This window comes from Tympanuchus pallidicinctus, unplaced genomic scaffold, assembly GCF_026119805.1.
Source record: "Tympanuchus pallidicinctus isolate F22 unplaced genomic scaffold, pur_lepc_1.0 scaffold3, whole genome shotgun sequence".
Taxonomy (NCBI): Eukaryota; Metazoa; Chordata; class Aves; order Galliformes; family Phasianidae; genus Tympanuchus; species Tympanuchus pallidicinctus.
The window spans coordinates 9,974,442-10,000,138 of record NW_026294747.1 but is presented as its reverse complement, the minus strand read 5'-3'; the positions used below and the strand labels follow the sequence as shown (position 1 = coordinate 10,000,138).

The 25,697-nt window shown below is 39.5% G+C and overlaps 1 protein-coding gene across 7 annotated transcripts in view; it reads right to left on the bottom strand.

The window, feature by feature from the left end:
* INSC (INSC spindle orientation adaptor protein) overlaps window positions 1-25,253 on the bottom strand; it is a 120,412-nt gene extending 95,159 nt beyond the window's left edge. For 3 of the 7 annotated variants that reach the window (XM_052694948.1, XM_052694949.1, XM_052694951.1), the window contains exons 1-2: window positions 20,312-20,448; window positions 3,091-3,240 (exon numbers count right to left, since the gene is read on the bottom strand). In XM_052694948.1, coding sequence (XP_052550908.1) covers window positions 3,091-3,240; window positions 20,312-20,315 — 154 coding nt within the window. In that variant the 5' untranslated portion in view covers window positions 20,316-20,448. Of the gene's footprint in view, window positions 1-515; window positions 619-3,090; window positions 3,241-20,311; window positions 20,449-24,318; window positions 24,453-24,903 lie in introns of those variants that run through there. The other 4 variants (XM_052694954.1, XM_052694953.1, XM_052694950.1 and 1 more) reach the window with 4 other exon arrangements.
* Window positions 25,254-25,697: the final 444 nt, after the last annotated feature.

The following is a 25,697-nucleotide window of genomic DNA, read 5'->3' as shown; positions in this document are numbered from 1 at the left end:
AGCCAGCAACATGTACATACAAGCAAGAAAAGGGACATCAGTGAACTGGAGAAAAAAAGTTTAAATTATTGCAGTGTTAAATGTAAATCAGTTCTGAGATCCAGCCACCTAATTGTCCATTAAGATATCAAAACAGATGCTTCTTTTAATTTTATAGTCTTCTAAAAGGGAACTCAAGAAAATGCCGAGCATTACTCATAGTGGATCTACAGGATGGAGCTTTTGACTCATGACTCATCCAATATAAGTGAAAGCAGTTCATAAGCAGAATCTGAAAAGTTTCAAAGCACAAGACAAATATACCTTTAAATAAACCATTTCAATAAAAAGGAAAAAAAAAATCATTTACAGGAAGCAGAGGACAGTGGTTACAGCTAAGGAATGAAAATAAGGAAGTCATCCTGCTTTCTACAATAAGGCTTGTCACCAACTTTGGTGGTAACATATAAGATGACAATAAAAGAGAGAAAAGTCAAATCTCAGAAGGGAAGTGCCACTTGTTCCCATGCACTCACCTTAACTCAGAAAGCAGTAAGCACAGAATGGATGACATTAGAAGCCATGTCAGCAAACTGCACAAAGGAACACACTCCTTAGTAACAGAAGTTAAAGTTACCCCTAATTTAAAAAAACAAACAAACAAACAAACATCATCGTCTTGTACCTCAGGACAGTTGCTACCTACATGGATGCATCCTCTTCATATAGGATTGAAATTAGATGTTCTGATTCTAGATGAAGACCAACCTCTTCCAGGATGTCAGAGAACAGAGCAGAAGAACTAGAGGTAAGCTTTAGGCCAGGAGAAATCAGTAAGAAAGACAAACATATTGAAATACCCAATAGCCCTAACAGTAATATCAGTAGTGAAATAAATCCAAAACAGGTGGTATATTTAGGGGTTAAGATCTTGCTAAAATTGCATGTACAAAACAAATTTCTGCAAATAATTATCAGGTCACATACTCATAAAAGTCAAGAGAAGCTATTTTATTACTTCTTCATCTTATTTACAGAATAGAGACAATGTTAGTCAGCACAAGTAGCTATTTGCAAGCAAGAAGTCTTCAATCAGTAAGAAAGGAATGTAATTAAAATGAGGGAAATCCAAAACACAGTTGTACCTACCAATCATGTCATCTAAATCGTACTATTTTCTCCACTAAAAATAAAGCTTTGAAACAAAGATGCCATATTTTATGCAAGTCCTTGATTACCTTTCTGCCAAGGGAGCATGTAATTTACAAGAAAGAGGACTTAAAGCTTTAAGTGCCTCTGACTTAATTCAGCATGCTGTATTGATGGTCCCATTTAGATGATTCCATTTTAGGCCCCTCTAACGCATTAAAGGCATGACTTACTCACATCCATTTGGCTAATGATCCCCTACTGCTCTAAAGTAAATGACAGCTATTTACAGTAAATTATTCAATTAGATAGAGGGAAGTGCAGCATTCATTTTATATTGTTTGACATGGCAAAACAGAAGTGTGCAAGAAGGCAGGTGGGGCATTTTAATCTTTCAGAATCAATTGTTTAATCCACAGCAAGAAAATGCACTCTGCAATACTCATCACCGTCATGATGTTATTGTAAACATTCTAAGAGACACTGATTTTGCAACTTCAGATAATACAATTCTGCCCACTTCAGAAGTCACTCATCACACCACACAAGGAGTGTCGTTAGGCAGCATCTTGTACAACTGCTTTCTTTGCAAGTGCAATTTCAAATTGCACACAATGAGATTTCTCTTTCTTTAAACACATGCCACCTGGCACCTAGGAAACCAAATTTATTTTTAAAAATAGTAATAATAATAATAATCTGGGGAATCTGCAGTCCTGACTCTCAATTAATTGTAATGGGATTAATGCTGCTAAGTGTCTACCTTACTTTCAGAGAGAGGTCTGAATCTCCTAAGATGTCTGGGCAGAGGGATAATTTATTCTTCCCTGGATTACAGTGAAAGTACAGCTCAGCTCCCTCACAAAATAAGGAAAGGGATTCAGAAAATTAATTAAATAAAGGACATGACTGTTAAAGGAGGAATTCTCCTTATTGTGGGTATGAGAACAAAGTCCAAGGCATAAGTAAGGCTCCTGTGCCTCAAGGCTGCCAGCGACCATGTTTGCACAGCTCCCACATTGCTAGCATTTAAAAGAGAGGGGGGAAGTGAACTGGCATCGCACCTGAGCCCTCCTAGCTCACTGATTTTTGGAGTTTATCTCATGTGAATCTGGACCACTGCAGAATAAGTACCAGGCACCCCAAATAGAAGAACATTGGCTAACTTGCCAATGCATTTAATTTTCCTTAGGCAGAGGGCCAAATTCAGCAGACACATTCCTACTAATTTTAATGGAAGTTACACTTGCCTATGCCAGCAAGTGAAGTTTGCCCCAGGGACTGTGAGCATCGCACTATAGAAAATACAACTGTAGCCAGCTTTTTAGATTCAAAGTACATATTTGAATGGCTACAGAATTGACTACTTAGCTTTCCTTTGCTTCACTGCCTCTGAAACTGCTGGCACAATGTAATGCCTCCTGCTCTTCGTATGTATTTACATGCTTCTCCAGGGGAAAAGGGTTCCAGCCTGGCAAAGGCAAGGGGCTTAGGCACAGACTGTTTACTGCCACTAGACTACTGGGAATTTAGCTGATGTTTGGTACCACCTATGCAAAAGCACTGGCCAGATTTTTCAGAAGACCTCCTACACACAGTTCTTGAATTCCTGAGAAAGGTCTGCTTTTCAGTGGCCCCAGGGACTATTGTCTGCAATTTGATACTTATTTTATTAGCTACTTTCCCCTTCTTATGAAGTATTTATCACTTTTTAAGTCCCAGCTCCTTCAGAGCAAAATATATTTTAATCAACTATTAGTTGAAACCTTTAGTGGCTTTAAACAACAGATTCTGTATCAGTTCATACCAAGCACACCTATTCCATTACTCACAAAAACTGAGAATTCCTCTCTATTTGAAGGAGTTTTTAAGGGATGTTGTAATACAAATTAGTTTAGTAAAAATTCTAGGCCTCAGCAAATTGTACTCTTGCCCTTCAGTGGTCAACTCTGCTTTACTTACACGTGTTTCCTGCTCCCCCTCCTGCTCTCAGACTAAACAGAGTTACATCTGCTGACATTCCTCCTTTGCACAAGTGGCCCAGGCTTGCATTCTTCAAGTATGTGATGATCCTCTGAAAAGTTCCACAATTACTTCTGGCTGAAAAATTACCTGTCGGAAAGTCACTGAGTTAAGCCAGATTGCAAGCCAAATTCTTCAGCTACTAAGAAATTCAGAGTAGTAAAAAGATAGCATAGCCCTTGAAATTGCCCAGAAAGAAAACAAAACAAACAAACAAACAAAAACAGATAAACAAAGAACAAAAAATAATGTGAACTTGGATCCACATTTTATTATGGTGAAGGGAAGTTGTCTATGTTCGTGAATTAAAATTTTAAAACACTTCTATAGTTCTGAAGTCCCCTGGACAGCCTCATAGCAAGCCCAGAGCAACTGAGACATTCAAGGTACATTGCCAATAAAGCTGCTACCCATCACTGTTGCGCTGAGCAGGATTAAAAATGAAATATTGAGTGTACAAAATAGCATACATATTTCTGAACAGTTGTTCAGCATAGACTGCTTTGAGTGACCACAGCCAGAAGAAATGAGGTGGAGAGGGCTGGAGGAATCAGTTTTTCCCCCTGGTTCTTTGCAGACAGGCCCTTCCCCAGAAGCAGGCTGTCATGGGGAGCAGAGGTCCCTGCATTTGGAGGGAGTGTAACCCAAGAATGGAGCTGGTGTGGTTGCCAAGAAAATCTAAGTGTAACTTGCAGAAGGAACGACTTAGCCTAGGACTTGACATCACTCTTTCAGATGGCACAGAGAGGAATGTTGTGGCACAGGGAATTGCAGCTCCTGTGTTCCCATCTCATTTTCTGCCATTCCTTGCTGTCTCAATCACACAGCAGAAGTTTCACCAAAACTAATACATTAATGGCTCCAAATAGATTGGATTCACAAGCAGCATTTCCAAAACACTCGGACACCCCTTGCTGTACAATCATAGCAAAACGCAGTTTCTCTCCACCTTATGCAGGTGCCCTGCATTCTCATTCATATTACAATTAACAGACATTAAGGGTCAGGTACACACATCAGCTAGAAAATGACATGATGCTTAGTGAGCCTAAGCCTGCTCCCATAACATCAAGCTTTGAGAGGTTTTTTCTCAAACCCCTTGACATTGTTTTCAGCTAGAGTAATATTAACTAAACAAAGGAACAGACAACGTTTCCATAAGGCATTGGGTATGCCATCCCATAATCTTCCCTCTCCCTCATTTCATAATTCATACATGTTTATCTAAAGTATAGACACAGCATTTTTAATAGCACCGAGCATGAAATAGAACAACTCCCTGATGTTTTCCAGGACTCCCACAATGTCAGGAGCTGCTTAGTACATCTGTGAAAGCAGAAAGCTAGCTTTTTCTTCTTTCTAAATTAAAAAAAATAATAATAATTTTTTTTCCTCTTCAGCAGCCAGGGGTCACCTTCTCCTCAAAAGTCCTATGAACATTCACCTCTGTCGTATGCTTAGGGGAGAGGAATGAGAAGACAAGCAGGAATAGTCAAACAAAAGGATGCAAGAAAGCAGATATGAAAGAAAAATCTGCTCTGGGGAGGTACTTGCATTGAAAACAACCATGACTTTATTTATATATTAAAAAAAAAAAAAAGTGACACACAAGTCTCCTTGCACCAAAAGCTTCCAGATTTAAGTGTCAGTCTGTTGGAGACTGTAAGTCCCTGGTACAGAGCAGTGTTTCATCAATGGTAAGAGCACATTTCAGACAGTAATATGCAGTACATTACTCATCCTTAAACAAGGAAAATCCATTTTTCTCTTGAAAATCAACATGATAATTTTTTTTTAAACCTATAACTTTCTCTTCATTTAATAATTTTTCCAGAAGTGCTTAAAATCATATTTAAAAACATATTTGGAGAAGTTACAAAACCTTGCATAGGGGCTCAATTTCTTACAAGTAAATACCCCCATTTTCTGTAGTTCTAATCAGTTCTGCTTTCTGTGTCAGTCCTATTAGCTGGCAACCTCCAGTGCATTTTTGTGACTGCTGTATATTCATTCCTCCTCACTGTTTTAAAAGAAATCTATTAACCCTTTGTAACTTTGTAACTTGCATCAAAATGGGAATCCTGGCAGAATAAATAAGACACCAATGTTTATACCTCACAAAGTAGAAGGATAGCAGACCTTTTAAAGGGAAATTTCATTGTTGTTCAAAACTGACTGAAGCACAGTTTAGGGGATGTTTATTCCAAAAGCCTTCTACCAGTGGAGGACTGTCATACAAAGCAATGTATGTAGAAGCTCCAAACTGGCAGTGACCAACCTATCTTCCAAACATCAGACAGCATAACCCTACAGATACCATTCTGAAACACTTAGCTGAGGTGCAAGACTAATTAACATGGTGTTTTATCCAAGCCATGGCTGCTGTAGTACCTGACAGGAGGGTAAATCTGTGCCCCTCACTTGCTATAAAGCAGTGTCTTAACAGCTCCATGCAGCATAGCCATGCTTTTGTATTTCTAGAGCATACAACCATCTCTCCTTGTAGTGAATCCTTGAAAATATGAAATCAAATCAGACTTCTTCGCCCATGCTCAGGTTTCTAAGAGCATCTTGTACAGAAATCAAGAGGAAAAAAGCAGCCACACAACACACCAAAAGTAACCTTACTTCAGTTGTGCTTTGGCAAAAATCCTAGGCAACAACAAGATTTTCCTTTTAGCTAGCAAACAGATTCCATTTCCTTTTTTCCAGAGCCCACATCCGTATTCATAGCATACATCCGTATGTATTCAACTGTAGTTTTGGTATCAGCATTTATGGCTTTCATATGGTTACCATTTCTAAGGAAACCACTTCCTCGGTATAGACATAGCTAGTATATTTTCTTTTTTCACATTATTCTGGATTTGGCAGAGTATTTGTATGAGTGGGGAGAGAGGGAGGAGAAACCACAAGGGATAGATATCAGACCAAAATAAATCAAAGGTAAGCATGTTTCTTAAGACACAGGAAATTGAATATGCAAAAAGCAGTGGGATATCTTCCCAAGCTTGCTTTCTGTCTGTCTTCTTTCAATATAGAGATTCTCCACCATTCCAATCTTTCCTGGTGGGACTTCATGCAATGGGTAACAATTATCCCTGATACTGAGGCTACAGTGTCCCAGGAGCAGAGCTTTTGCCTGCCCTAATAGTATGCAGATTGATACATTAAATTGAAAAAGAGAAGTCTAAGGAACAGGCACAGATGTTTCAGTCTGCCACTGATGTGCCTCATGGCCTGACATCAACCATTACAGCTGCTTGCTCCATTGCACAGTAACAGTGATTTTTTTTGACACATAATAAATACTACCTACAGAATATAGCCATCCATCCTGACACATCTCACCTGGCCTGTAACAAACAAAATTTGGAACAAATGAAAAACCCAAAGATCAGTCCACTATTGGCACAATCAATGCATTTAAACTCCGTTGCATTTAGGATAGACATGTCTAAAACCCATAAGCTTGGCAGTGTGGGAGGGGGGTAAAAAAAATATTCAAGTTACTCAGATCCTGATCTTTGAGAACAAGTTGACCTAGTTTAAATTCCTCCTGTGCTTGCCTCTCTGAATAGGTTGGCTTTGTCAGCTGCAGCGCCTGGGAAAACAGAGTCCAGCCAGCCTTGGAAGATTGCTCCCAACAGTATTTTTACATTTCCTAATGGTTGCTTTCTGATAACTCAAAAAAATTCTGATATATGTATTTATACCTGTTAAATTTTCCATTGGGACTCCAGCTGCAATCTTAACACAGCTAAAGATCAGCAGGTCCTTCCATTTCAAGCAAACAAGTTTTCATGTAAGTTCTTTCTCCAAACAAAAGCAGATCTTGTGAAACAGATATTTAAGAACCATTTCAAAGAATCAGATCAGATTCAAGGATCAGACTTTAAAATAAAGAAAACAAAGCAAAAAAACACCAGAAATGCTAAATTTAATGCACACTGATTTTTAGGATCAAATAACATTTCCAGGATAATGGAAAAGTACATCTGCGATTATGTCATTTTTTAATACAAATCCATTAGGAACATAACTTTAAGCATATAACAGCTTCTGTTTTACCAGAGGACAGTATGGATCCCAGCAAAAGATAGCAATCATGGAGCAGAGCTTGTTTATACCACCTGAAAATACGGCTCACCTTGCCGTAGAGAGCTACAATCTAAGAACAGCACGCGATAACCCAGGTTTACCAATGTGCACTTCTGATCTTCTCTTGCTCTGTCCTGAAGTAGGCACTGACCTAACAGAAGTTTGGAATATGTGATACAATGAGCCATCGCTGTGGAAAACAACCTCTCTGAACACCACTTCTGTGCACAGAAAATTCAACCCATGTTGCAAATACTATAGGCTGCTTTCTGCCTATACACTCATGTCTTATCTTGTCTAGTTGATGACTTTAGCCTGTGCTCTGATCCTACAGAAATCATTTCTGAAGTTCTATTCAGGATTTACTTTTTAATACTACAGAAACAATCAGCCAGGAAAAACAATAAATAAAAGTCACTTGGTTCTCACAATTAGCTAGGGGGTATGGAGAGTAATTTAAACAGCAAAAGAATTTGGAGGGATGTTGCAAAATCAGAAGCATATTCAGTTGCTCTCCCTGAAGTTTTGCCACTCTATAGCTTTTAGGAACTAGCTACTATAAGTTGCATACAATACAGAACTTTGATCACTCAAAGCATCCAACCAATAAATCCTTATTGGTAAAATACTCTATTAATTACTGCAATAGTTAAAATAGTCTGAAGAAAATGAAATAGATATTCTTATCACTACAGAGGAAGGCAGTGCTCATTTCCAGCCAGCAACTGAGATATTTCCTACTCTGACTTCGGAGTGCATTTCTGCCCACTGCAGAGTGGAGAGAAGGAAAAGAGAGGTAAACTGCCTGGTCTATCAGCAGACCTATGGTCAAATTACTCCAAGAAACATTGAACACAGCTGAATTAATAGGTTCATCAAGAAGGAAATGAATGCTGTTACACCTTGTTTAAAAATACATAAAACAACTTCCGATTTTTCCCTCACCTTTATAACTCTGAGGAAAGGCATTAGGTGTGAGTTCCATGCACACGCTGCTGGTATGTAATGTCATAGGACAAGTGAGTTGATGATTTAGTTTTGTGTCACTTTGCTATTATTCAGTCACATATAATTAATTGAAATAGGCTCTGTTTGGTGGCAAATGAAAGGGGGGTTGTTTCTGGTGTATTTGTTGTTGTTGAAGGAAACAGGAAGTTACTAAACAAGAATTTTCAAAGGTGTTAGTTGACTGTTAGGATCATCAAGGCCTCATTTCTGCCCTGAAGTGGAAAAGGACTACGCTTACATTCACAGATTGGCCCTAATTCTCAACTATGCTCTTTCAGATGATTTTAAGCTAGTAGTCTACCTGGTCCCTAGTGCTGGCAGCATATAGCCACATCTGTTACAGCTTCCTTCCACTTTTCTTAAACCACGTGTGGAGACAGTGATCTGGAGAACAAGAATACTGCTGCATCTTTGGCAACATGCTTCCTTCCAGCTCATCTCTCCCTCGTGGCTTCCTCCCAACACCAAAGGCAAAGAGCAGCTGCTGCGCAGCCTTCACACTGGCTTTCTAAGTGTCTGCAATTGTTCATTCAGTACCTGACTTTGAATAAATCAAGGAAACCATTTTGAATTTCACAACATACAAAGCTCTGCCAACTGTATTCCTTTGTTAACACTGTCCTGCCTACTAGTTTGGGCCCCACTGGAAGACAGAGATTAATCCAAAGTCTTAATCAGCAGTTGGCATAATGTCGAAAGCAGACTCAATTCCCTTTACTTCTGCTGGAGCAAGCAAGGAAGCTGAGCTCTTGTTTCATTACCAAAAAGAGTTTCCAGAGGAGAAGTGGCCAATTCATCCCCTTTGAAAATCTTCAAATAGTCAGGTCCGTCTGATGATCATTTCCAAAAGATCAGCATTTGGTTGCTTATTTATTTAAAGTATAATTATAATTTTTTCTACAATCATATCTTCTCTGGTTTCTTTCTTGGCTCAGTTTTTGGTACTGGAAGCTGAAGGCCATCTAACTCAGACAAACCCATTAGCTGGGGAAGACAGAGTTTCTAAAGCTGGAACAAAACTCCCCTGCCTAAAGTTTGCTTCTCTATGGACGAACAGCTGCATTCTCAGACTCTCAATGAACTTGTAAAAATCTTTTTCCAGAACAGCTACAACAGCACAAGCACAGTTCAGCTCCCACTGTCTGCCTTGTTACAGCTCCCTGTTTTGATTCAGCTTTCTTTTTAGCAGCCAGAAGGACTATTCATTTGCACTTAATTCAACCAGTTTATGCTAACAACAGCTTTAAAAAAATTCACTGCATCCAGCCCCTCAATTTCTTCTTCAATAACATACAAAAATGGCATTAAGAAACTTGACAAAATGGAAAGGTATCATCACCAAAGATAGAGGAACGTGTAATGCAATAATGAAATGTGAGCAGAATGAAGCTCTACAGTGCTTGGTTTCTAGTATAACTCATACATCAGTTAGGGTGGTTTGTTCTTAGCTTCAAGTTTTTACCTGCACAATTTTTTATTCTTGCTTTTTTTTTTGAAGGAAATGCAAGAATATCAGTTGTTTCTAGATAGCATGAAACCACAGATAAAGTCTAAAGTGCAAATACAGCAGCCCTCAGGCTCATCTCTCTTGCAGATCAGAATACAAATGATTCCTTCTCTATTCTGACTTATTCAACAAGATATAGGCTGTTCATAAAAAGAACTACAAAGCTCTGGAAGGGTATATTGTGGTTTTTATGGCGTTTCTATATGGTTGTTTTTGGTTCTTTCCCCCACCTCTGAAGCCCTTTAGACACACTTTAGACACACATCCAGAGCAATCTAATAGCAGAATCTGAAATGAGAGAACCAGTATACAAGCACAAAAAAAGAAGTAAAAGCAACCAAACAAAACAAACAACACACCCGTCTTAGATAACCTAATGAAAAGTTGTAAATCCAAAGCAGCTTACACTACTTAATGTGCGAAAACACCCAGGACTTCTGTTCTACCAGGATCCCAGCCCAGCAAAGTACTTAAGAACGTTGATAAGCAAAATAATGAGAATGTTTAAAACCTGACACCTGCTTTGTTACTTCAAGGCCAGCAACCTCGGCACTGCTTGTTACACTTCACTGAAATTAGTTGCATTGATCTTCACTCCCTGCTCATAACCTCGCCAACCACCCTGTGGCTCAGAGCATAGGCCACTCCACACCAGACTTGGCACAGCTGCTGTTTTTTCATTACAATGCATGGAGCAAAAAGTAGTTACCATGCATTTTGACACAGCTCTTGATGAAACCACAGAGAAACCTAGTTTAGAGGCTTTTAGGAAGACAATAAGGAAAAGAACACGTCCCCCTTGTACCACCTCATAGGAATAGCTGCACAGCATGCCTACCTGAAGTGCCATTAGGCAGCAGCTGCTCCTGGTGGCTCATTTGAAACTGAGGCGTTTCTCTGGGCTGATGTGGTTGTCTGGTTAGTGCACCAGTTGGATTCTGGTCCTGGTTCCCACACAGCCCAGTGAGTCACTTATGTCCTTCTTGACTCAGCAAAATGCATGCCCAGTCTGGAATTTATGGAGAACGTGCTTCAGGCCAGTTTATTTCATTGAGACTTGTGCATGCTCTTTGAGGAAGAATGACTGTTTTGCTAGGCTAAATCGTTTACCTTCTACAAAAGGAAAAAATATTAAATAGCAAAGGGCTATTCTTCCCTTTCCACTGCCTTTGTCTTGCTTATTTAGTCAATAAACTACACAGAAATGAAAAACTGTCCATTTTATCTGCCATTGCGTGAACATAACTCTCAGATAAAGACCATTAGAGTAAATTGAATAACTCTAGGATGTGAAAATTTGGCCAAAGCAATTTTTTAAACAAATTAAGTATGCAGAATGCAGCCGGCAATCTGTTGCAAATGATAAAATACAAGACTTCAACGTGCTGTACAGACTTACCCTGCTTTCATGCTAAGATCACAGCACGTAACAACCAAGTCTTTAGATGGGTATTGAGTTAGGAATAATACCCAAAATACATGGTTTCAGGCAAACAATGGTCTGACAACTAGAACAATGAATCCACACAAGTAAAAAAAAAAAAAAAAAAAACAAAACGAAGCAAGTTCTGCAGCATAGGAAGTTACACACAAATATGCACAAGAACTTCTTTACAGTGAGGTGATGGAGCACTGGAACAGGCTGCCCAGGGGGGTTGTGGAGTCTCCTTCGCTGGAGATGTTCAAGACCTGCCTGGTTGCCTACCTGTGCAACCTGCTGTAGGGAACCTGCTTTGGCAGGGGAGTTGGACGCTATGATCTTTGGAAGTCCCTTCCAACCTCTACAATTCTCTGATTCTGTGGTGATGACCTTGTGAATGAAAAGCTGAGTACAGGGCAGTAATGTTACAACTCAATCTCAAATGAAAACTAATTAACCACTTAGGAAAAAAAGGAAAAAGGAGGTAGCAAATTAAAGCTTCTTCACAAATACCCCAGTGCCTTTATGTAGTCTGCCATCTTTGGTAGGGAGGAGCAGTAACAATGATAGGGCTGTCATGGGGATAACATTCTAACATAGGATACAGGTTCTCAGCATAGCAAGGCGACAAAGCACAGGGGCTGACAAGCATCTGCCTTCTCAATATTCAGCCTTCCAATCCCCAGAAATATTGGGAATTATTTGCACAAACATGGCTACCACCAAACATAAAAATAACTCCTACTATAAGCAGAAAGCAACGTGATAAGGAAAAAAAAAAAAAAGAAAAAAAAAAAAGGAGGGGGGAGTGTCTAAGACTGTCCCCAACCATTCATATAATTGAAATAACCACAGTTTGGCATACGCCTTGCCTGCATGCAGTGTAGCTGGGACACTGGCTTACTGAAGTTCACCATCAGAAACTTCTGGTTCTAGAATCAAAACTATCACACCTATTCTTCATCACCTTGCAGCAGAAAAGAAAAATCGATGTAGTAAATGTCCTGTGAATAAAGAAGGAATACCTCTTTATCATTTCAAAGCTCTCATGCACAGAACTTTTGAGGATTCCTTTCATTAATCCGGAGATACAATTAAATCACAAAACATAGCGAGTCTATTAATATGAGCCAATCAAACATTGTTGCTCATGCGCCACATAGGGAAACAGTCTAAGCACAATCCTATCATACATACAATAACTCTAGCACTTCATAAGAAAAGTGGACTTGCTGCAGAGACTGTCACGACAGTTAAATGCTGCAGACTTTACTCTCTGTGAGCTTCAAGTTTCCTGAATGCATACAGGACAGCATGGATAAGTACAGATGATCATGAAGTCCTAAACTGGCATATATTAATCTCATTCAGAGTGAGACTCAGAGATCTTTGTGGGACACTTCCAGCTGAGGATATTCTATGATTCATTTATCCACCTAAAAAGAAACGTCTTTCATGTCACTAGAAAGCACAGAGGCTTTGAACGAAGGGTAGCATTTCCACTGCAGCAACCAGCACAACAGTGCTCAAAGAGAACTTCATCCCACGCTCTCATCCCAAAGGTGTGATAAGGGCTCTCCAGAATAAATGCAACATGAGCCTTATTTAATCAAGTGACCTATTGAATTCCAGCCAGCATAATCACTTGTTTTCCAATGCCAAAGGTTCATAGGACCAAAGATATTATTTTGATACTGCAATATAAGAAAACCATACCTTACATTTACTTTTATTATTGCCTACAGTTTCTAGCAGCAATTTGGACTCTAGGCTTTACTCTTCTGCACTAGAGCTAAATAGTGTACAGCTATATTCAGCAAGGCCTAGCAGCATTTATAGCAATATCTTCAGTTTCCTTTTGATGTTACCTTTTATTTCCATGCTGTAAGCAAAGACCGAAGCATAATATAAATTTTGATTAGCACTAACTGAAGAAAATTACAAAGAGCTGACACACTTAAGTTTTGTCAACTACTCAACCTTTGAACAGCCTCACAGCCTTCTCCATCACTTTTGACTTTCATTACTCCAGAATAGCACTTAACTGATTTGGGAAAGTGGTATGAGAATGGGCTAAGCTACTTTTTTGGCTGAACACAGGTAGCACCCTGCCTTGCTCAGCAAACTTCACAAAGAGAGTGGAGACAGAGGGGGCTTTACTTGTTTCTTGAACACTGCATACTTGTGCTAAGAGGTAGTAACTAAATTAGCAACACCTCATAGGTTTGTGATAGTGCAATCTCCTTCCAAAACCAGCAGACTTACTGTATAACAGATAGACTAGGAGGGGGACCTCCTATCCCCTTGAAGTTGACAGTCCATGGAAGATTTCCAATAGCTCTAACAAAGGCTTTAGGCATCCATGAGAATTAAAGAAATCACAGACATTTTTACACAACCAAATATTCCTTCACTTAGAAGTAACAGATTCCTACTATTCAACCTTCAGATTATTGATAGAATAATGTTCCTATTAGCAGGTCACTCACTGATTTTTTCATCAGCGTATGAAGGAACTGCTTAAAACTGAACTATTTTTCATATAAACATGATTAACTGTGCAAATGAATTAGCACAGCGACTCATTCAAATCTTCCCCATCTTCCAAAGGAGCAATGCATTATTATAAAATACAAGTTTTAAACCAAGCCCCGTTTTACTCTCATTAATATTAGACAGGCACACAGTAAGAGCACACTGCTAACATAGCCACCGAGACAAATTCCCTTGTCAGCTCTTACAAGTTCAGCAGGGTTGGCTGCTTTATTTGATTTACGACATCAGAAGCAATGTAAAACCCTGTGTGTGGTCCTTGGGAAAGGAAGTCTCAGCAGTGGCGCTGCTGCAAGAAGGACCCACAGCCTCTCTGTCACCCAGAGAGATGCAACAGCCAGCAAAGCCACTGAACAGACCTGGAAAAATGTGAATAGATCAAGAAAACATTGCAGACACAGGCAAGCATACTGAACCTAAGACAGACATCTGAACTGCAAAAGACTTCAAGGATGAGATGAGACTCCCTGCATTAGACTGGCTGTCAAATAATGTTCACAGAAGGGCTTCAGAGTTTGATTTCCTTAGATATTTCTTTCCCCAAATCAATACTACTTCATTTAAGACTGATTCCACACTTTACTGAGAACAGAGCAAGTTTTTATTAGCTGCCCCAAAGCCATGAAAGGCCTCCCGTGATAAAACAAGAAAAAAAGCAGAAGTCTTTGGCCATTCAAGTGCATCAAACTATCAGAGATTTGCAAAACTATGTTTGCATAACAACCTATTAATCAACATCCTTATGCAAAGGTCATCTCTTACTAAAGAAATGAGCTCGACTGATTAGCTCTGCAAAAGAAGAGAACAGTGAGACTTAAGAGGCTGTGCCATAGTTTTCCTCCATAGCTTCTGGCAATGGAGATTGACTTTTCAGCACCCCTACTTATTCACTGTTACAAGGTCAAAGAATTTATAAACCTCTTGCGTAATGTCATGTTAAAACTGCATCTATATTTACCACAGATCTTACACATCCAAGTCCATCGGTAAATATCTCTCAGTTTCCACAAGGCTGAAGCCATCAAGAACCGAGCGTATCGGACATCAGGCAATGACAAAATCTGTCTTCCCACTTGCAGTGCGTCATATGCAGATTGCGTATTGCCTGGGAGAATAAATAGCAAGTCCCTGACAAAAAGGTAAAGCAGGGATTTACTTTTGCTTTGCTTTTAGGCACCACATATTTGAGTTTGAACTCCACAAATTCCAGAAGGCTGAAGGGCAAACTAGAACAAACAAATATCAACAGAGCTCAGCTTCTCCTAGTCTGGCACTGGCAATCTGCTGCTTCCTATGGGAAGCGCTCTCATGGCACATCTGCTTTAACTTCAATGTTTGAGACTGTGGCCTACTTAAAATAAGTTATTCACACTTTTTGACATCTGGACCGTCTTCATCTGTGCCTATGACTAATGAGAACCTAGATATTCCAGGACTTATTTTTGCTGAAATTCACCTGACATTCTCATGCGTGTAAGACATTTAAAAATTAACAGTTGATATGAAGTGTGCAGTGAAAGAAATTCTGCCCTTAGTCACTTATGATTATTTGGCTTTGCAAATTCAGATGTCATTCCTCACACCACAGGTATTTCCTCTTTCTGAGTACAGACACGGTTCTGGTGTCTCAGATAACAGCGAGCCCTGAGAAACAGCAATGTTAAACTTGGTGAAGTGATAGTTTGCAGTGACCTCCAACTATTCTAAATGCTAGTTCATAGAAACACAGATTGGCTTAGATCACCTACTTCCAACCCTCTGCTGCAGGCAGGGTTGCCAACTGCCATATCAAACATCAGCTCAGGCTGCCCGTGGCCCATCCAACCTGGCCTTGAACACCTCTGTGGATGGGGCATCCTCAGCTTTTCCAGGCAGCCTGTGCCAGTGCCTCACCATCTCCACTGTAAAAAACTTCCCCCCCAACATGTAATCAAAATCTTCCCTTCTTAAGTTTAAAACCATTCCTATTTCCCAGTCATTATCTACGTGTGTAAAAAGTTGATTACCTCCGTGTTCATAACCTCCCTTTAAGTACCAGAAGGCCACAGTGTGGTCTCCCCAGGCTGAACAAGCCCAGCTCCCTCAGCCTGTCTTCACAGGAGATGTGCTCCAGCCCTCTGGTCATCTCCCTGTCCCTTCTCCAGATCTCTTCTGAGTTGGGGGCCCCAGACCTGGGCCCAATTAAACAACATCTGAAAGCTACAAGAATACCTCCATAGCAGCGCGATGTGTCAGTTCCACCCTTTGAGCTGCTTTATTCCCTCCTTAGCACGCATATCTCACTTTCATCAAGACTATTGCCCTGCACCTATTCCTGCAAATTCAGTTCTGAGGTGTCAGGGCTGCTAGAAAGGAGACAGAACAAGAGAAAGCATTTTAAATTGGAAAAATATCTTCTAAATTGCTTAATATACTTTCAAGAAAGAAAACTTGAGGCAATGTGATAAACTCTTTACATATTACCCTTATAAAAGGCTTCTCTCACCTGGCTAGCTCACTGTTCCTATTATTCAAAGAAATGAATTCTAGCTCCTTTCTGTTCCCCTCCTTTTTCCTCTCTGTTCTGAGGTACTGCATTTGATTTCGAAAGGAAATGGGAATTTTGAGGCATTCCATACCTGTGTGCAGGCTGTTACAAAGGCCTTTCATTAGGAGATTACATAAGTGGTACTTGAAGTAATCATGGTACAGAAAAGATACTTTAAGCGAACAATTTATTCATGCGATAAGCGCCGCCTCATTTATTTTCCATGGAAATAGATCTGATTAATGTTTCTATTTTCAAAGCCCATTAAAGCGCGTCTGCCTTTGGCAAACCGTACTGAGATTCACAATGCTAAACAATGTTTTTGTTTTGTTTATCATACATTTATTTACTATTATTTTGTGACGTAGTTTTTGTGTTCAGCTTTTGACAACCGTAAATGAAATTCTGTTGAAAATAGAAACAAACAACTAGCCTGAAATGAATAATTTCATCTCTAAGCATCTAAAGAAAGGAAGAAAGAAACAAACGAAAAACAACTGCAAGATTTGAGAGCAAAACTGAAATTATTTCATATAACCAGCTGGTGCAAGGTCTGCCAACCAAGAGCAAAAGGCAAAAGCTATGAGAACACGAGGTATAGAGTTTGAATAATCAGAAACTGTTACCATATCCCTCTTTTAGGCAGACATGCCAACTGCCCTGCAGAAATAATTTACAGGTATTTGTGAAATAACTTTAGCCTAAGAAAACGCACATTTTATAAGTACTTGGTCAAGGCAGTGTGTTTATCCACGGAAACCCTCAAGAAGCCAAGAGGAAAAAGAACGTTCTTAAGTTGAACAATATTATCTAGATCGTGTCCTGTTACGAGGCCATTTCTCAGCACATCTTTGCAATCAATGGAAGAACAGCAGAGCACTTGTCCATGAGATCTGGCTCCACACTTCAGCACTTCAGGGTGGGTGTCTGCTATTCCCATAAAAGCACCAATAGGAGAAAAGACAAAATAATATGTACCTTATGAAGTTTATGAGTAGGATCATTTTTATAACTGGACTTACGAGTCTGAAATCACAGTATTATTTTCCATCTTAAAACAAGGCTTATTTGTTTACTTTTAAAAAAAATTACTGAAAAACAATTAAACTATGTTCTACAAAGAATGCAAACTCCTCTCTTCTGTCCACTTGTAACATAGAAAAGCCCCAAATCCTTCACATAGAGGGAATATCCTTTCAACTTTGGCATTATTTTGGACTGTAATTCATGTCTCCAATACAACAACTACCATGCTTCTTTCTGTTCTATTTCACTGAACCAAATCAGGATCCTTACCCTGCTCATTTCAGCAGGATAACTCATACATTTGCAAAGAGCTAATTAATTGTCCAGGCAATTCATAGCATATATCCTCTTTGCTTACACATCAGTATAAAACCACCACAACACTCCAACTACAACAATTTTGGGGGGGGGGGGGGATAACATTGACACTTCTCAATACCATCAACACACTTATCAGCACTACAATTTACTGTTACATCATTTTTGACCCATTCTTAGTACACAGGCCTGTTTCACTGTCATCGTTTCTGCAAGATGAATTGGGTACCACAGATTATCAGTCTCAATTTGTGCCAGTAACAGTTTAAATGGGCTATCAGGAAGAGCTTCTTCATGAACAGAGTCATCAAGCATTGGAACAGGCTGCCCAGGGAAGTGTTTGAGTCTGCATCCCTGGTGGACATGACATTAAGTTCAGTGATGGGACTCAATAGTCCAGGTTGAGGATTGGATTTGAAGGTCTCTTCAGATCTAATTGATGCTATGATTCTATTATGTGATTACAAAGATAACTGTAAAAATCCTTACTTTTGCTAGAAGTAAACAGATCCAGCATGAAATGGCTCTTCAGATTAAATATGCAATCATTTTCCCTGCAGGCATTTATTCTAAAGACCTCAATGGAAAGATGCACAACATTTTAGATTGGTAGGCAGTGAGATTCTTGTGACAGGAAAGGGTAAGAAAGAGAAAGAAGACCTGGGAATTTAGTGGGTTCTTATCCAAGGAATCTGCTTTTTAACAGAAAACAGTGCAAGCTTTAACCACTACTGGCTGTATAAACCCCAGCAAATATTGGAAACATGACTTCCACTCACATGGCAATTCCCAATCTTCCAAAGTACAGAAAGGAATGCACCAGCACAAATAATTCTTTACTATAAAGAATTATAATATAATCACAACCACCTACTGAGGTAAACTTTGAAAGTTAAGCAGAATGTGTTTGAAGTTTCTTTTTGTTTCAGAGACATGAGTAATTTCAAAATCATTCTTTAAGCTAAGTAAGCACTGACTTACTTTTCTTGCCCCATGGTCTGAGGTTGACTGTTCAGGCAAGTTTTCTTTTTCAATTTACAGTAACTTATCCCTCAGCAATCCTACCTTTTCATGCAGGTGATACCACTGCACCAGCTCAGGCAGTACCGTATTTAGAGACTGCTCTGGGTGCTTAATGGCATTTTACTCCCAAGGAACACAGAAAGCGAAGGAAACACAGTCAAAGTTCATATTCAAGTTAGTCCTCAGCCCTAAAGCAGAGCAAAGCACTTCTCCAGCCAGGAAAGGTTTATCACTGCTGATCATACAAAGCCTACTATGAATGATTAGAGGATCATTAGAGGATAAAGGACGCTGATGTTTTACATCTGCTCCTTCAGTCATTTTAATAACATCCAAAATAAGGCCCTAAACCCATATCTAGATCAAAAAGCACCAAGAGGATTTTATTTGAAATAAAAAGTAAAAAGTGGAGAGAGATTGAATATTTTATATAGGAAGAATATAAAACAAAATCCTTCTATTTAGGACAAATTCCTGCAAAATAGTGTGCAAACAATAACTGACTTAAAGAAGAAGCATTCAGTTATCTAGTTTCTGTATCCTTAGAGCACACAAAATAAACTGTACTCGAAACCTCAATCAGATGCCTTGTACCAATAGGAATTTCTTAACTGGTGGCCGTGCTCACGTCCATGGACAGTAACATAAACTTTATCAAAGATAGACTTTGAACCATCTTTTACATTACTTATTGGCAAATGTATCAATTATTTAACTTCACCACTACACTGTCTTACCATAAGAGAAGGTCCTAAGCTTCCCTAAATTAACTTGGGAGTAGTATAAGCTAAAAGATGCTTATTGTTTTTGTACATGCTGATTATCAGTGGCTTTGTTTTTGTTTTTTGTATGTATATTTTTGTATGTACAAGTATATATTTGTATATATTTTGTAAATATATATATATATTTAATGGAGTCTTTCACTTAAACATACACATTTATTTAAACAAATCCTATTTGTTTAAATAAATCCTAATCTCCTAACAATTTAACCATTCATTTTTCTTCTGTTACACGAAGCTGTGACTCATGACCGTAGCAGTGTTTTCTACATGGGCACTAGGTTAAATGGATGAAGTACGCTGTAGACTACTGGCCTGCTTACCTGATACGACCCAGACCTGAGCTGTAGAGAATGTCACCTACTCAAAGTTGCATGGCTTAGCAGCCGCAGACTACTTGCCTGGATTGAAGTTCAGCTATTGCCACAAGTGCTGATATTTGCTTGGGGGGTAGGTTCCTTGTGGTTTGTTTGTTTGTTTTTCCTTTGTACACAAACTGCTCCTCCTACCTCTGCAACCAGTGAGAAGGCTGATCCTCAGCAAAAGGCTGGAGCTACCACATGTAAATGACAGTAAAAGCCTTAGCCTTTGCTGGAAAAGGTTCCTCCAGTACAATAGAGGGGATTGTGCACGAGGAAAAATGAGATACTAGTGCAGAGAATCCTTCAAAGCATGTTGAACTAGAAATGCCTCAGCTACCCTGAGACTTGAGCCCAGTACCCCCCACGGGCATTGCCACGGGGCCTTACTGTACAAGTGAGGTGGGTGTGATGTCACAGCCAGATGGTGCTGGAGCACACAGGGCTCACAGATACTTTTCTGTTCTAACTTAATATTAACTTGGTTTAATCTAAAAGAAATAGAGTCAAAACAACAGAAGCAGTAGTACTTACGCATCCTTCAGGTTCATAAAGAAAAGCCAGTGTCTTATATTCCTCTTTCAGACTGCTCTCCACAGAAGGCAGTTGGTCTGTGCTGTGTACTGATTTCACTCCTTTTGAACACCGTTCAAAAAGCAGTGCTGCTGAAATCAACCCCCCAAAATAGCAGTTTTTATGTGAACGCTCACTCTTAAATGCTTTCCAAGCTTATTAGTGAAGAATTAATCCACATGTGTGAGCTCGTAGAGAGCACAGGTTGTGCTCATCAGCACAAAGAGCAGAGTAAGAGGAGCAGTAAATAAACCCAACACAGGCTGTGGCAGAGAAAAGCTGTCCTGCTTGCAGTTGAGTTGATTGCAAAGCTCCTAACAAGAGGCATTGCTGCACCCTGTGTCAGTAAATAAAATTCTAAGCAATGATCTTACTTTTCCTACGCTTTCCTATGCAGCTTCCTAAAGAAAAGGAATTCCCAGTGTACTTTTTATATAGGCTACCCCTTACTGGGAAGGTAAGAAAATTCCTTGCCGTCAGGCTCTATGCTGTAGCTCCCATCATATTCTAGTACGATAAAAAAGAGAAAAGCCTTACATAATAGTCTTCATTCAAGACACTGAAATCTGCAGCACCAAATCCATTTTACTCACTTTCAGTCACATAAAGGTAAAACCTTTTCCCCCAGAAGGAAACCAAAGACAGTAGAAAAAGGCAGTGTTTTCCACCGGCCCTTTTAACAAATGAAACATTTACTTTCTGTTTGGTGTAAAGTGACAGCTGGCTTATTAGAGCTGACACTGATCCTCCCAAGAGGATTTCAGCGAGCAAGTCACACAGGTGAAGGTCAAAGAAGCAAAGGAATTAAATGAAGAGAGGAAGCAAGCAGCTTTCCCTTAAGGACAGAAATCAGCGAACAGAAATTTGTTACTTACATGGCCCTTGCTGATTGGAAATAGAGCACCTGCAAAATGTAAAAATATTTCCAGGCCACTTTCTGAATTTCAGTTTGTTTTAGACCTGGCTCCCTTCTGGCCATTATCTCCCACCTGCAGGAAGGATGCTGTGGGTGCATGGTTTTGTGCCATGTATCTGCCTGACTTACACAGCGTCAAAGACAACTCATGTAATATTCATGTTGAGGCATCATGCATCACTTTTTACTTACATGGGGAGGAGAGTTAACAAGGGATGACCCTTTACTTTTTAAAGTAAACAATAAGAAAAACTCAGCCTTGCACTCAAAAGTTTTAACTCTCCCTATACGTGACTAACTGAAGAGAGATGAACGCTTGCTCTTCAAACCACTCCTAACGGTTCTGAGATGCTTTAGCCAAACTATCACTTTTTGGTTTGGCAGCACCACTTTGCTATGCTAATAAGACCAATACAGGAATACCGGGGTCAAAGGTAAGCTCAGAAATATGCACATAGCAAAGATGAGATCTGAGAAGTTTGGCTTAGCCATGAAGTTTTGCAGAGTCCCAGATCTTCTCATATTTCCTACTTCAGTTTCAATCGTAACACTCTGGATAACATCCCGAGCTTCAGCACAACTCCATGTAGGACTCCAAGGAACAGGTAGGTGTAATCAAACACATGACTTGCCTCTGAACAATTTTTATGAAATCCTGGAGAGAAAAGATAATTGCATGCTATTCTTACTTACTGCAGAGCACCTATTCAAGTAAACACACAGAGATATAAACGAATGAATAACTGGCTCTGGCTCTAATCTCTTTTAAAGGTCACAAGCCTACAAAAAGGTTTTCAATGCATTTTCAAGTATTAGCTTACCTTAAACCTGCAGGTTTCCCTCTCTATGCCAGGTACACAGCACAAGGTGCTTTTCCTTCCTGCTTAACATGCAGAAGCTCAGGCCTTCCTGTGGCTTTTTGTTGTTGTTATGGTTTTGGTTTTTCTGGGCTCTGACATCTGTAGAGTGGCACTTTTCAGCAGCCCATCTACATCCTCCTCTCCCACCCCATCAGCCTTGCCAGATTTAGACAAAGCATCCAGAAAATACAAGGTAGAACAGCGGGGAAACAGCTGAACATTTGACTTGCAGCTTCAGTTTGGAAGTCCAATTAACCAAAGTTATGATTAATCACTGCTTGGAGGTGAAGGAGGAAGGGAGAGGTGCAGAAGAAATCTTTCTGAAGGGATAAGGACTACAGCATCTAAGCTCAGCTGAACTTATTCCACTGTATGTTTTCCTTAATGCCTAACAGTTCAGTCAGTCAGGTGCTCCTGTGCCAAAGCAATCTAGCTTTTATCTGATGATCTATGTATAATTCAAAGACAGCCTTTCAGAAATCACAAAGAGAGAACAGATACTCACCAGACACATTTCCTTTTAGATAGCAGTCCCACCTAGTATGCTGTCAGAGACCCCTATGCAGGACTACACAAGCTGCTCTACAGCACAAGGCATTTCCAAATGGACCAGTGCCACCCGTTCTATAGCCCATTAAGACCAAATTGCCACATGTGGAGATGACTGAAGAGTGAAGAATGGAGTTAATTAGGGCAGGTACACAGGAGGCAAAAGAAAGTTGGCACACAGCTGCTCACACTACTCTAGCTGATTACACTTGTACTAAACCTTGACTTTCTAGAACACATTTGCTTCCTGAGCTCAAGAAAAATATGTGTTTTCTCCTGAGTTCGTTAGGTCAGTATGAAGACTTGTATGCAGAACCAGAAATGACTTTTCTGTGGCAGTACAATCCTTTAAGGGCCTCCCCAGCAATTTTGTTCAAGCCCATTGTATTTTCCCTTTCATCACCATACCTTTCAGTCAGAAATGACGTTATGTATTCAGCACACAAAAAATTAACCATGTGAATGGGGAAAAAAAAATAAATCAGCACGTGAAGTGACAGTTGCAACGAGAGCAGAGAGCTCTCACTAGCTTCTGGGGAAAAAAATTGTAGCCCAAAAGTTGATTGCTAATAAATACTAATATTCTTCATTAGACATTGCATGTCTTAACCCCATTTCCTTCAGTGTTTTATTATGCATTTTACCTTGTATACGTGAACAGAGATTTAAAGTGACCTCAAAGACAACACGAGTGTATAAAAGAAAAAAAATAAAAATTATTTCACTTTTGCCAAAGAAGAGAAAAAAAAGCTAGTGAGAATATTAAAGCATTCAAAATTTATAATGTTCTTCATCCCGTTAAATATTCTCCCTAGATACAATCACACTGGCCTTCCAAATCCATAAAATATGCCATTTTTGTCGCCCCCTACACGTGCAGCACAATTTCAACTCCAACACTTGCATAGGTTTCTTGGTAGAATTTCAGAAAAAAACTTAAAAACAAAGTCAAAAAGGACTGGAATATTGCAACATGAACTGCAAGGATGTTTCCTGTGAATATTGTACTGCTATGTCAAACATTTCCAGTGGGACTCATCTTACAATTTAACCATACGACGCATCTTCAGAATATATTACCCCAGATATGGCTATTGATACCCACTGTATTTATATCATGAAAAATAAAGTCTATCTTACTCAAGCACGTGTCAGATTTGGCTTGAAACCACATGCTTCATTTAGTTAAAGAGCCAGAGGAAAGAAAAAGCAGCACAAAAATATCTTCATGAAAACGGACCTATTTTAGGAGGAGCCTGGTACAACTGCCTTACAGCCCCAGCACGCTTCCACACCTCACCTGGATGTCAACCACTTTAAACAAAAAGCACAGATATAAAGTTACAGCTTTCTTCAGGCAGTGTGTAGAAACTGCCACATGTACAACAGGGAAAAAGCATCCATCCCAGTAACAGCTTTTCCTTTCCAAGAGGAAATATTTGCATCAGTATAAGCAAATTTCAGAAATACAGAAATAAGTGCCTATGCTTGAGTTACGTTCGCTTCCCACCGAACTTCAGAGACAGGACAGCTTACATATGGTGAAGATAGGCTTCCAAATAAAATAGAGATACACAGAAACACAAGCCTCAAACAGCTGAAAGAAGCATTCTGAAAAAGCATGTTGCTATTTACACACTCACCTCCTTTTTTACATTCAGAACACACAAAAATTCTAGTTTCAAAATGCATTGTCAGGAAAAAAAGTTTCTCAGCTGCCCAAACTGCATTAACACTCTCAGTGCCAGCGCAGAGTGTCAGTACAGATCTAATCTCACAGACAGCTTGGAGGCTACAAACACATATTGTCACCTGACAGTAATTAGTATTGTTCTCATTTTCCTTCTGCATGTACCAACAAATATGCTTTTTCTGCTTTTTCAGCTGAAGCAGCCAATTACCTTCTGTGCTTTGCAAGCTCCCGTCCGCACTCCCCAGGAAACGGATAATGTGCTGTGCAGCACAGTGGGGAGAGCTCGCTCGGATGCAAAATAATTCAGAACTTACTCATGTAAAGTCTCCCCGCTGCATTCACAGGCTGAGCTGTGTGTTAAACGCGTTTATTCACCACCGAAAGACCATACTTTGCAGTTATAACCCTGGCAAATACTGTGCATTTAAATAATTCTTATACTCAGCCACACAAAGGGGTTTTATTTCTCTACCACAGCTGTACACAGAAGAACAGAGTGCCATTTCAAAACAAAACTCCTGAAGTTACTACTTACCAGTTTGTGATTACGTATGCAGTAAGCCCAAAGAGCTGAAGAGATTTTGTTGCAGGAGACAAAAGTTATCAAAAAAAAAAAACCCAAAAAAACCAAACAGGCAAAGTGAACAAGAATGAAGGGAAACTCACATAAATGCTCTCTTCATTCATCTACTTAAGTGTTCCCAAAGACTAAAAGGGACCTTAAAGAAAGCGCTCTCAGCAAAGACTACATCCTCTTGTCAGTCAAACCCTGCATAGTTTCAGCTAGGCATCTGTCCAAAAAGACATGGAATTCTTCTATTTCTGTCTCCCAGTGCAAGTGGAAACATTTCTACAGATCTGTGGTAAGGATTTCAATTTTTGTAGTGGTAAGCTGCAAGAGGAATTTAATTAAAGACTCTGTTAAGCAGAAAACTGTCCACGAGAGAGGAACTGGAAAATTTGGAGATAAATAACAATTGCATTACATTACAGTCTGGTACAGAAGCACAATAAAAACTTCCAGTGAGGTTAAAAATCCAGATGTGGTTTACTGGAAGAAAGCTGTGAAAAACTGCTTTCATTAGCACTGTTGTCAGGAGCAGTGAAATAACAACAGATTTGTGGTTAAACACACAGGCTTGCCTTTTTTTAATGAAACAGTTTGAGTTTTAAAAAGTTAATGATTTTACATAGGAAGCTAAACATTTGTTTTACCATCCGTGCTATGCCTGACGTGTTACTCTTTTTATTCAACACAGGTGTTTCCTTAGATGTACTTTGCATCTTGCCCGTTGCTGACAAAACAAACCCTATAAGCCTCTGATTCTC